This window comes from Pteropus medius, unplaced genomic scaffold, assembly GCF_902729225.1.
Source record: "Pteropus medius unplaced genomic scaffold, Ma_sr-lr_union100, whole genome shotgun sequence".
Taxonomy (NCBI): domain Eukaryota; kingdom Metazoa; phylum Chordata; class Mammalia; order Chiroptera; family Pteropodidae; genus Pteropus; species Pteropus medius.
The window spans coordinates 2,891,003-2,904,478 of record NW_024349800.1 but is presented as its reverse complement, the minus strand read 5'-3'; the positions used below and the strand labels follow the sequence as shown (position 1 = coordinate 2,904,478).

Genomic DNA, 13,476 nt, shown 5'->3' with positions numbered 1-13,476 from the left:
AATCGGTCTGTTATATATTTTATTTCATTTAATCTTCACAACTCTATGGAGTTTCAATTCCCTTTTTTGAAATGTGAGATATGTACGGTTTATTACACAAGTAATAAATGGCAGATTCAAAGTTCTAGCCCCAATGAGACTCCAAAATTTATGTTCTTCTAAGCAATTATTTAGCCTTGGAATATCTGACAACAATTAGTAGAATAATTTTAAGAACTCTGAAAAGAAATGGGCCTTAAGCACTAGGCTCAAAACAGATTCTACTTCACCAAGGTGCTTGATAACAAATAACATAATTATAAAAACTTCCTAAAATTTTCAATATAGTAGTCCCCACTCATCTGAGGGAGATACATCCCCAGACAGCCAGTGGATGTCTGAAACCATGGATAGTATCAAACCCTACATATACTATAATTTTTCCAATATATACCTATTTATGATAGTTTACTTTAAAAATTAAATTAATTGGCCCAGTAAGAGATTAACAATAGTTAATAATAAAAATAGAACAATTACAATGATTTGCTATAATAAAAGTTATGTGATGATGGTCTGTCTCAAAATATCTTCTTGTACTGTACTCACCTTTTCTTATGATAAAGTGAGATAATAAAAAATGCCTACATGATGAGATGTAGTGAGGTGAATGACTTAGACTTTGTGATGTAATATTAGGTTACTGCTGAGCTTCTGAAAATATGTCAGAAGGAGGATCATCTGCTTTGGGTGACTCTAGACCATCAAGTCATGACAATGTTAATGGCTGGAAGTCAGGAGCAGAAAATGTCAATGGTTGGGAATATTTAATAGCTTCTGACTGAAACCATGAAAAGCAAAACTGCAGAAAAGGGGAAACTACTATATATAATCAAATTAAAACATCTGCAGTAAAGTAGGGTAGCTTGGGATCTCACTGCTTGAGAAATAAAACAGTAACTTCTGTACTTTGAAGACTAAATCTTTCCAAACATTTAATTTATTTAATAAACAATATCCAGTCATCATAATTAGGTAAATTTCTTTTTTTGGAGAAATTTAAAAGGTGAAATCCATGAATCTCAAAATATTAAAGCTGAAAAAGTTAATGGATGAATTTAAAAATGTGAATTTTTCTGTTTAGAAATGAAAAAAAAAAAACCTTGCAAATTCCAAGTTTGGTTAAGTATGGAAAACACACTATAAATCTAAGAGAAAGAAAAAGTCCCAAAGCCTACCTTGCCATCCACAACTCTGTCAAGCCATTTCAGTTGACTGATGATGAGTCGAGGCATGCTGATTCCATCACTGTTCACTCTGAAATGTTAGGATGAGAAGACAGGAAACTTAGCCTTTCTGACTTATACAACAAACAGCAAGCATTAATACTGCACAAAACTTTTCAGTCATTAAATTAACATTTACTGAACACTTACTATGCATTGTGCACCGTGAGAGATACATAGGTGATTTTTAAAAACAGCATGAGATATATGCTTATATATGTTGAGAAAGATGTATGTCTGGAAGAAGACACACTAAACTGTTAATTATGGCACATCTGGAGAATGTTTATAGAGAGGGGAAGAAAAGTCTAGAGAGTACTTCTTAAAATAATGTAAACAATTAAAAACCATAAAAATAATAAACTTTAAAAAATTGAATAACATGAATATTTTAAAAAGGTAAAAAACAAATTCCATCAATGTGATAAGTACTGAAAAAGGTAAGCATCTACAGCTATGGAAACACAGCAGGTCAAATTAAATTATGTTTGTGAAAGTATTAAAAACCATTTATGGATGAAAAAAATGTTGGCTCAGTTATTATTATTTCCCCCCAAATGATAGTCTCTGTCTTCCTCCCAACCTACTACATCTAAAGTTTTGGACCCCATCCAGTTTCTTTTTGTGACAGCGTTCTTGGCCTTTGTTTACTACAGTCAAGTTTTCTATTCATCTTATTTTATTTAATCTATCTATCTATCTATCTATCTATCTATCTATCTATCTATCTATCTATCTATCTATCTATCTAAGTGCCTACAGCGTCTGGTATTCCAAGGTCGTCTCCCATCCAAGTACTAATCAGGCCAGACCCTGCTTAGCTTCCACTGCAGTCAAATTTAACTGCTGAAAAAGACTTAGCCAGGACATAAAGCATCTAGTAAGCCATTCAGACAAAGCACAAAATTTTAAAGGTAAATCTTCAAGTTTATTATTATTGTATAATAGACACTGAAAAAACATATGAAGGAGAAAATAAAAGTAATCTATAATCCTGTCATCCAGGATGTTCACTATTAATATGCATATATATCTATGTGTATGTGTGTATGGATTTATCTTTTTTTAAAACAAAATGCTGGGCTGTACTGTAAACAGTGATTTGTAACCTAACTTTTTTTTCCAATTAATGCTTGGTGTTAAATAGTTCTCTTTAAAATTTTTAATGTCTACATGATATTCCATTGTGTGGATGTACTTAATTTACTTAACAAATCTCCTATAGTTGAACATCTCAGTTCTCAACAATTTTTTGTTATTTAAACAGTAATCTTATTCATTACTATTTTCATTCACAATTATTACCTTAGGACAGAATTAGGAGACATGGATGAGCATTAAAGGGTATGCGAAATCTAAAATTTTGATATACACAACTTACTACTCTTCAGAATGACTGAACCAATTTATATGTTTATCGGCAAGGTATGAACATGCCTGTTCATTACACTCAACAAAGGAAATCTTTTGAGAGTGGAAAAATGTATTTATTGTTTTAAGTTTGTCTTTGATTATTAATGAAATTGAGCATTTTTTAAAATCTTTGATGCTTTTGTATTTCTTCTTTGTGAATTGTCTGTCCATGACCTTTATCTACTTTTCTATTAAACTGTTCATTTTTTCTTAGTCATTTTTTAAAGTAAATTTTTTTAAAAGTAAATTTTAAAAAATGGTACAGTATAAAATTGAAAAGGTAAACAACAGTATTCAGAGAATATCTGACTCCAACCAACTGGCTCCCTTCCTTGGAGACAATTACTATTATCAGTTTATTATGCATCTTTCTGGGAATATGTATTCATATAAATAGATGAAATTTCAAAGAACGACACTCCAATAAAATTTTAGTAGTCACTTAAGAATCTGGCATCATGATAAATATGACCTTCAGAGAAACCAATGATTCTTTAGAGTAATCTTTTCAGAGAGGAACTTAAGTACACCAGGGTACTTTAAGCATTCCACAATAACTCCACTTACCTTTCAAAAAGAAATTCTGGCAACTTTTCAAATAAGGTTTTGATAATGGCAGGCTGAAAAAGCAGACATAAGGAGTTAGGAGATGGTCTCAAAATATACAACAGAAATGTATAATTAGCCATAATTCTCTCCAACAAGCACTCTTGGACGAAAAACCTTGCTATAATAGCAATTCTCTTATTATAAGAATGTCCATACGCTGCCTATGCTTTGAATATAAGCTGTTGGAATACAAAGACTTATCAATAATTTGTCTTCTGAAAAACTGCAAAATGGCTATCAAAGCAATATTAAAATAATCAGATAATCAAAAACATCATTAAATATGACAGCTGTTAACCCATGAAATGCGGACTTTAAAAGATTATCAAATAATTTGCAACAAAAGATTTCTCTTCAGAGGAACAAGAGGGCTCTTAGACTTAAGTTAACTAAATCATATTCAAGATTTCCAATGAAAAGGAAGTGATAATAGTACGGGAAGATTAACAGTGGGGAAAAAAGAAAAGAGGAAAAATAGAGGGCAAGATATGAGACTTTTCATTGTATATACAATTTTATAATTTGAGATGTTTAAAACATGTCAATGTAGTGTCTACTCAATAAATTAAAAGATAGAGAAAGGAGAAGAAAAGGGCAAAATCAAGTTAATAAGCAAATAGAAAGCTAAATGGGAGATGACACGGATGTGAACATGGCAGAGATATACAAGGAACTAAGAACACAGAGGATAAAGCTTTTCAAAACAAGAATCAGAGGCTGAGGGAATAAATTATACTTCGAGATGTACTGGGCTAATCAGCTCAGTCCAAAAACCCAGATATTGCTTACCCAGATGCGTTTCTGCAACAGGGCTACAGTAAACTGTTGCAATGCAAACTTTCCTCTACCCTGTGCTCCAGCCACCTATACTTGGGCATACACCACAAATCACATCCAATAAATGTTCACAGAAAAAGTGGCAGTCTCACCTGTAATATGTCAATCCCCAGAAGCAATTTAATGAGGCTCTTAGAGTAAGATGTGCCCATGCTGTAAAAAAAACAACAACAAAGATTTGTTTTCTATTTTGTTTTCCTTGTTTTAATGTTTTTCTTATTCCATAAAATTGGTAAAATATATAATCTTTAAAAAGAAATTAACTTGGTAGATAAGAAATACAGAACATGAGAAGATGGCTTTTAAGACAGGGAAAAGTAAGTAGTTGAAATTCTGTCAACACAGGTGAGACACAATCTAGAAAACAGTCTGGTTTTTAGTCTCATAACTATAAACTTAATAATTCACAGGTTAGCATAAAACTACAGTAAAGAGGGCTAAAAATCAAAAGCGAAATTTCAAAAAATTACATTTTGCCCTGCCCACCCACTCCTCCAACCATCAGTTAGTATAAGAGATGAAATTTCAGTAAGTCTCCATGCTTCCTCTCCACACCTGGCTTCTTCATCCTGCAGACGTTCACAAGACAAAAGGCAGTTCCTGAAACTGTCTTGGTCCTCAATGTATGACTCCAGGCCACTAACGAATTCTTCTATTATCTTAATTTAAAAAAAAAAAAAGACAGGGCTTTTAACACACTGTGGAGTAGCTAAAAATCATTCTAGCTCATTTGACTTTTATGCCAGTGTCTTTAAATTCCCAATTCCAGAATACTGCTGGCAAAAGTAAAAGGACCAGGGGAAAAAATACATACTCCGGGATAAGAAGGATGTTTCCTCAGGGTCTGAAAGAGCTTCTTTTGGAAAACAATTTGATCTACAGCTATGAAGAAAGAACAATTGGTCACCAGAGTCTTTAACATCTCCTACCATAGTTTTTATTCCTTAAAATGTAAGTTTCCTATCTGATGGAACAAATAAGGATATTTTCAATCTAATTCAGAGCTAAATCTTCTAACCACACGGTAAAACAGACTTAGCTTTGACAGAGGATAGCTACTAAGTGTTCTAAAAAAGACATGCCATAACTTTAGCAGGACAGAATAATCTATGTCACAAAAGCAGGGCCTTCCTTATATATATTAGATGGCTTTATAAATTTCCTTCTAAATTATTGTGACACAGACCTAATTGCTCTCTGGGTATTTATTTTTTCACAAGAAAACACAAAGTGATACTAGGATATAAAATTAAAAAAAAAAAAAGAATTAGAAGTACTTTACTTAACATGAATTTATCAGGATTGAAGACCATAATGACATTCTCTAAAACGCAATTTTCTTTTCATCCTTGTCTCAAGATGAAAGGTGCTCCCATTTCTAATCTTCATTGCCTTTCTATTTAGAAACGCCATGATTCAGTTCTGAACCCTTTCACTACATCGAGAAAAGATTTAGATTAAAATATCACCTAGTTGATTCTGATTCTCTCCTGTTTTAAGAATAATTCCTGATGTCTTAAGAAGCTTTATGAATACATTGTTGTTTTCATCAACTTCATTATGAACATGAGATTTCTTTGTCTTTTTGGAAAGTGGTGGCTTCCTGGCATCTGAAAATAGAGAAATTTTTCAGAAATGTGACAAATAGTAAAGCAAAGATAAAAATGTAAACCCTAGAATAATAACCCTAAGAGGAAAGCTGATAGGTTCCTGAAAAATTACTGGAATTGATGCTGCAATGAAATTTTATCTTTAACAATGGTCAGCAATAGTGGCTGCCAAACAAAACAATCAACAAATAGAATTATTTTCAGCTCTTGAGTTTTAATTTGAAGAAGTCAAAATGTGCCACTTCTAATAAGAATAACCATGGTAATGTTTTCCACCCAAATTATAAAGCAGTCAGGATCTCTCAAGCTGCTGTCTGCAAACCATTACACTAGAATCATTGGGAAGCTTATTAAAAGCATACTGTTAGGTCACATCCCAGAGCTATGAAATCAAAATTTCAGGGATGGGGCCTGGGAACCTGAATTTTTAACAAGCTCTCCAGGTAATAATCTGAAGCACACCAAAGTTTGAGAATCAATGATCTAGATGCAGGGTTAGAAAGAATAGGGCAGGTTCTCCTGCATCATATCTTTGAGTACAAAGCCCACATTGGTCTCATCCCATGGCTTTCAACCCATGAGAAGTAATGAAACATAATTAACAAACAAAAACAAATAGATACTTAAAGTTAAATATGATTATCAACTCTTCTCCCTTAATGATGTGACAAATTAGAATTGCCTTAATAGAGTAGATGAGTGTAATAAATGAAAAAGACTATCAACTTCTTGTTGGAACTCTTAGGGCCTTTGTTAACCATATTCTCATATGGACAGATTCTGCACTGTTTCTTTGCCTCCGATGTGCTTGCTTTGATGACTTTTCTTTATACATCACTATCATAGCATTTATCTAGACCATAATTTTTTTAAAGAAGAAAGGGAATCATAAGTTTTTTTTAAAGGGTAGGGAGTGTGCTGTACTTTTGTGTTCCAGTACCCAGATGATGTACAGTAGATAAGCTCTAATACTAACTCCTCTTATGGATGTGGAGACTGACACTCAGACTATAGGCATGCCCAAAGTAATATATGGAATCAGAGGCAGAAACTCAATCCCAAATATTCTAATGCAGATTCTGTGTGCTCTACCCATTTAGTCTTGATGACTACCAGCACCTGAAAGTAGGAACTTCATAACACTTTAAGTGCCTCGCACATTTTTTTTATTAAATTTATTGGGAGATTTACAGTTAAGATGACAGAGTAGGTAAATGCTGTGCTTGCATCCTCTCACAATGACATCAAAATTACAAATAAACTACGGAACAACCACCATTGAGAATCACCTGAAGTCTAGCTGAACAGAAGTCCTATAACTAAGTACATACAGAATAAGCCCCATCAAGACAGGTAGGAGGGGTAGAGATGCAAATGGGCTGGTCCCACACCTGCATGTGTTAGTCAAAAATCAGGTTGGGGTATTTTGGCTGTGGAGGTCCACCCCAGAGGAGCGAGAGGCCTCATCCCCACACCAGGCTTCCCAGCCCAGGGTTCCAGTGCCAGGAAGAGAAGTCCCCACAAACTCTGGCAGTAAAAACCAATAGAGATTGTGGCTGAGTGACATGGAAGGCAACTGGAGTCCCAGGCATTCCTCTTAAAGAGCTCACACATGAACTTACTCACTCACGGACTCACCTGCTCTGTGCTCTGGTTCTGGGGCAGAAGCTTCACTGAAACGCACCAGGGATATAGGCGAAGAAACTGTCTGGCTTCAGAGCAAAGGTTAGAAGGGCAACTTTCTCCCAGACAGAAGTGCTGGCAGTATCTATTATTTCTTTGTTCAGCCCTCCCCACTCTTGGCATGCAGGAACAGGCATCACCATATCTGAGTCTTCACCAACCTGGCTAATTGGTTGCTCTGCCCTAGTGATTCCCTGGGACCCCACCCTACCCAACTTGTAGGCCCACCCAAGCCATTTCCAGTGGCTTTTCCATACAAATGGCCTGTTTAGGCCCATGCTATGGACTTTCCTAAAATTTCTCGAAGGTTCACAAAACCCACACAAGGAGCATCTGGCTTTGGTGTGCTCAGTACCTCCTGCTGAGCAGCCCCAAGCCTGAAACTAGCAGCAGCTGGTCTTAGTTCGTATCTTGCCTTTCAAGGCACCTTCAAGCCCAGTATAGTGGTGGCCATCCATGGATTGCTTCATAGATCATGCCAGGTGGTCCCTGGCAGGGCACAGACTGTGTTGAACTGGGCTGTGGCAGGGCCCCTCTCAGGATACCCTGGGGTCAGCTTCTGATGAGCCATATGCAAAAACGACTTACCCAAAAGGAAGATTGGGCAGGCACCAGAGCCTTGCTAAAGTGAATCCTGCTCCATAAGGTCAGACCCTGCACAACTGCTTCCTTCTCCCGCCCCTCCACCGCACCCCTGCTCTCTGTAATCACCAGCCAGTCCTCACAACCAATCATCCCATGGGTCAATCTCTCCCACTGATGAGCAAACAGCAACCAAGGCTCAACTACAACAGGAGGGCACACATGACTCATACAAAGGAGAGCCGGGTGCTCAACGACTCAGGTGATAAAGGAGACTGCACCACTGGGCTCCTCCACAGGATACCTGCTACATAGAAACAAATAAAGGAGGCAGCCATAATGGGGAGACAAAGAAACATGTCCCAAATGAAAGAAGAGAACAAAGCTCCAGAGAAAGAACTAAACAAAATGGAGACAAGCAATTTACCAGATGCAGAATTCAAAACACTGGTTATAAGGATGCTCAGTGAACTTAGGGGAAGAGTAGATGAACTCAGTGAGAACTTTAACAAAGAGATAGGAAACATAAAAATAGAGATAGAAAACAAAACAAAAGGAACCAGCCGGAAATGAAGAATAGATGAGATGAAGCAGAAGATCAAATCAGCGATTTAGAAGATAAGGTAGCAGAAAACACCAATCAGAACAGCAACAAGAAAAAATACAAAAAATAAAAATAAAAAAAGGATAGTTTAAGGGGCCTCTGGGAAAGCATCAAGCATACCAACATTCGCATAATAGGGGTACCAGAAGGAAAGAGAGAGCAAGGAATTGAAAACCCATTTGAAGAAATAATGGCAGAAAACTGCCCTAACCTGGTAAAGGAAAATAGACATACAAGCCCAGGAAGCACAGAGTCCCCAGCAAGATGAACCTGAAGAGCTCACACCAAGACACATCGTAATTAAAATGGCAAAGATTAAAGACAGAATCTTAAAAGCAGCAAGAGAAAAGAAGTTAGTTACCTACAAGGGAGTTCCCTTAAGACTGTCAGCTGATTTCTCAACAGAAACTTTGCAGGCCAGAAAGGACTGGCAAAAAATATTCAAAGTGATGAAAAGCAAGGGCCTACAATCAGGATTACTCTACCCAGTAAAGCTATCATTTGGAATCAAAGGACAGATAAAGAGTTTCCCAGAAAATAAACTGAAGGAGTTCATTAACACCAAACCAGTATTACGAAAAATGTTAGAGGGACTTCCTTAAGAAAAAAGGATCAAAAACATGAATAATAAAATAGCAATAACTAGATATCTATGAACAATTACTTTAAATGCAAATGGATTAAACATTGCAATCAAAATACATAAGGTGGCTGAATGGATAAGAAATCAAGACATATGGTGCCTACAAGAGACTCACTTCAGATTTAAAGACACACACACAGACAAAGTAAAGGGATGGAGAAAATACTTCATGAAAATGGAAATTTAAAATAAACAACTGGGGTAGTAATACCTATACTAGACAAAACAGACTTTAAAAGTCTATAACAAGAGACAAATAAGGACCCAGTAATTCCACCTCTGGATATTATTCTGAAGAAACCCAAAACACTAGTTCAAAGGGATATGTGAATGCATATGTTCACTTCGACATTATTTACAATAGCCAAGATATAAAAGCAACCTAAGTATCCATTGATAGGTGAATGAATAAAAAAATGGTACATATATACAATGGAATATTACCCAGCCATAAAAAAGAATGAAATCTTGCCATCTGCAACAACATGGATGAACCTAGATAGTATTGTGCTGAGTGGAGTAAGTCAGACAGAGAAAGACAAATGTCATATGATTTCACTTACATATAGAACGTAAAGAACAAAATAAATAAACAAAACAAACTCATAGATACAGAGAACATTTTAATGAGGAAGAAGAAAAAGAGGAAGAAGTAAAAATTAGTAGTTACGAAACAGTCATGGGGATATAAAATATAGCATAAGGAATATAGTCAATAATATCGTAATAACTATGTATAGTGTCAGGTGGGTACTAGATTTAACCAGGGTGATCACTTCGTAAGCTATGTAAATGTCTAATCATTATGTTGTACACCTGAAATTAATATAATATCGCCAACTTTAACTGAAAAAAATTGTTAATTATTGTAAAAAATAATATTTATTGGGGTGACATTGGTTAATAATATTATATAAGTTTCAAGTGTACAATTCTATAAAACATCTATATATCACATTGTGTTCTCACTACCCAAAGTCAAGTCTCCTTCTGGCACCATATATTTGAACCCCTTTATCCTCTTCAGCCTCCTCCCACCCCCTTCCCCTCTGGTATCCACCACACTGTTGTCTGCGTCTATGAGTTTTGTTTGTATGTTTTGTTTGTTCATTTTTGCTTTCTGTTTTACATCCCACATGAGTGAAATTATATGGTTCTTTTCCTTTTCCATCTGACTTATTTCACTTAGCACGATACTCTCAAGATCCATTCATGTTGTCACAAATGCAGTATTTCGTCCTTTCTTATGGCCGAGTAATATTCCATTATGACTGAATAAAGATGTGGTACATATATATAATGGAATACTACTCAGCCATAAGAAAAGAAGAGATATTGCCTCACACATTTGCTACAGAAAATAAAGCAACACTTACTAGAGGCATCTTCTGTCAGGCTCTCTTTATCCTCGGATTTTGACAGTCTTCTTTTGGAAACCATTTTGACCAGTTGTCTGCAGTTAAATTACGATCTACAGCAAAATCGGAGAACCGAAGTTACGCTCTAGAAGCTAAATTCTGAAATTCTGACAAGTTAAAGCTATAGTTCAAAGAAAACTACTCTAGCCAAAACTGGTGGTTCTAGTGTTTACGCTACTACTATCTAAATCCAGGCGCGGAGAAAATTTCAACTCCTATAGCTGGGCAATACTCCCGTGCTTTCAAGACTTGTTTACCTACTTGCCTTTCTGGCCAGACCAGTTCTCTCTTACTGAAGGATAAAGCCCACAGTTCTCTATCTGACATTCAAGAGCCATCCTTCATCATCTAGCCTCAAACTATACCTCTCCTTTATTAATCCAATACTATATATTAGGGACTGTGCTAGGTGCTGGGGTTACAACTGTGAACCAGACATGATGCTTGCCCTCAGGGTGTTTACAGTATAGTAATGAGTAGTCTTGATGTAGTTACTTAATTACAGTCATGCCCCACATAAGGATGTTTCAGTTGATGGACCACATATACCACCATAGTGGTCCCATAAGATTATAATGGAGCTGAAAAATTCCTATCGCCTAGTGACATAATAGCCATTCTAACATTGTAGCTCAACACATTATTCCTGTGTTTGTGGTGATACTAGTGTAAACAAACCTACTGTGCTGCCAGTCATTTAAAAGTATAGCCCATACAATTATGTACACTACATACCTGATGACAATAAATGACTATGTTACTGGTTTATGTATTTACTATATTATACTTTTTATCATTATTTAGAGTATATCACTTATAAAATTTGCTGTAAAATAGTCCTGTACACCAGCAGCCTCACACATCTCATGTTTACGGCAACTCCCGATTTCATCATTTTCTCTTGCACTTGATTTAATCTCATTTTGTTTTACACAAATACTGTACAGGCTTATAGCCTAGAAGCAATAGGCTATACCATATGGCCTAGGTGTACAGTAGGCTATACCGTCTAGGTTTGCATAAGTACACTCTATGATGTTCACACAATGATGAAATTGCGTAAGGATGCATTTCTCAGAATGCATTCCTGTGGTTAATTGGCACATGACTGTATAGTTGAGTGCTATAAAAGCACAGAGTGTTATGAGGGCTTACAAGAAAATTTAGCCTAGTTAGGGTGGGCGTGATGAAAAAATGCAGAGACAATTTCTCAGGGATAATCTCTTTAAGAAAGTGATTTTAAGCAGGGACCTGAATGTCGAAATAGGAGATATAGTCAGTAGAAGAGGTATGAGTAGTCCAGGCAGAGAAAAACTCAACACTGAAACAGAAAATAGCTTACAGAGTTAGAAATAAAACTGCAGAGGTAGGGAAGGGCCTGAACCACAGGGCCTTCTAGTCTATCTTGTAAACCAGAACATTCCTGATCTCAGTGCTTCTTGGGTGTTCTTTCCACCCAAAACACTCTTACATACCTGGAAACTACTACTCATCCTTAAAGACTCAGTCAAATGTCCTTTTCCTTGAAAAAAAATGTTCCCAAGGGACTTTACTACTCCAGCTTCCCTGCTCCACTGAGTCTATCTAGGAGCCCTTACTATATCACACTACAGTGGAAGAGAGGGGGCTCCTTGAGAGCAGGAACCCAGTCTCATTTATCTCAGTATCCCCAGTGCCCAGCACGGTATTTGAGATTAAAAAAAAAAATTCTGAGAGCAGCCATTGAGAAGCAGCAGCCATGGCTCGGTGTTACCTCATGGCAGCAGGCCTCAACAAGCGCCACAAGGTGATCAAGAATGTGAGCAAGCCAAGACACAGCTACCGCTGCGAGTGCCTCACCAAGCACAGCAAGTTCATGCAAGACATGATCCAAGAGGTGTGCAGTTTTGTCCCACTATAAGTGGTGGGCCATGGTGCCTCTCAAGGTCTAAAAACAAGCAGGCCCTAAAGCTCATCAAGAAAAGGGTAGGAACACACATCCCACCAAGGAGAGAGGAGCTGAGCGATATCCTTGCAGCCATGAGGAAGGCAGCAGCCAAAGACTGAGCCCCATGCCCTCTGTAATAAAATCTTTAAAAAAAAAAAAATTCTGAGATTTGTTAAAGGAGAATGGTAGGCAAATAGGTAAATACTGACAGCTAACAAGAACTATTTAAGTGCTTTACACTTAATACTTCAGTTATTCCTCACAAAACTTTTTGAGGTATCATTACTATTCTCATAATCAGTGGCAGATCTGGGATTCTAACTCAGGAATCCTTGCTCCAGAATCTTCCCTCTTAACTACCACCTATACTAACTCTTAATTATAATAATGGTTTCCAATAACAATTAACTTTTACTATGTACCAGGCACCATGCTAAGCGTTTTCTTGGTCTGTTGCCTCGTTTAATACTTATAGCCATTTTGCAGGCGGAAAAACTAAGGCAAGTCAGGACCCACTGACTTCTGGGAACGCCCTTAACAGCGCTCTACCTTCTCGTTTACAGAGATGACTAAAAGACAGGGAGATGGAGCCGGCTGCCTCAGCCAGGCCATTAGAGAAGTGATTGGGGATAAAAACTCTTCTCATTTTGTCACTTTAACGACGCAGGGAGGTACCTGGGGGACTATCCCACCGTAGGCCAGATGAAGAAGCCGAGGTTCAGGGCACGGAGCCCTTGAGGGAAAGGCCGAGGTCAACGGCGCCAAGAGAGAGAACAACAGCTGCTCCAGTTACCCGCCGACAAGTCGTCGTCGCCCTTAGTTTTCGACTTTCCCGCCAGGCTCGACGCTACCTTTACGTCACCTAGGCGCGCCGCGCCGGGACTT

The 13,476-nt window shown here is 37.1% G+C and overlaps 1 protein-coding gene and 1 pseudogene across 3 annotated transcripts in view; one reads left to right on the top strand and one right to left on the bottom strand.

Moving 5' to 3' along the window:
* Positions 1 to 13,434, bottom strand: part of FANCD2 (FA complementation group D2) — a 51,675-nt gene extending 38,241 nt beyond the window's left edge. For 2 of the 3 annotated variants that reach the window (XM_039886717.1, XM_039886720.1), the window contains exons 1-8: positions 13,267 to 13,434; positions 10,623 to 10,717; positions 5,594 to 5,734; positions 4,939 to 5,006; positions 4,680 to 4,783; positions 4,217 to 4,277; positions 3,246 to 3,298; positions 1,218 to 1,296 (exon numbers count right to left, since the gene is read on the bottom strand). In XM_039886717.1, the coding sequence (XP_039742651.1) occupies positions 1,218 to 1,296; positions 3,246 to 3,298; positions 4,217 to 4,277; positions 4,680 to 4,783; positions 4,939 to 5,006; positions 5,594 to 5,734; positions 10,623 to 10,686 (570 nt within the window). In that variant the 5' untranslated portion in view covers positions 10,687 to 10,717; positions 13,267 to 13,434. The remainder of the gene's footprint in view (positions 1 to 1,217; positions 1,297 to 3,245; positions 3,299 to 4,216; positions 4,278 to 4,679; positions 4,784 to 4,938; positions 5,007 to 5,593; positions 5,735 to 10,622; positions 10,718 to 13,266) is intronic. The other variant, XM_039886718.1, reaches the window with a different exon arrangement.
* Positions 12,403 to 12,710, top strand: LOC120622115 (60S ribosomal protein L36-like; annotated as a pseudogene).
* Positions 13,435 to 13,476: the final 42 nt, after the last annotated feature.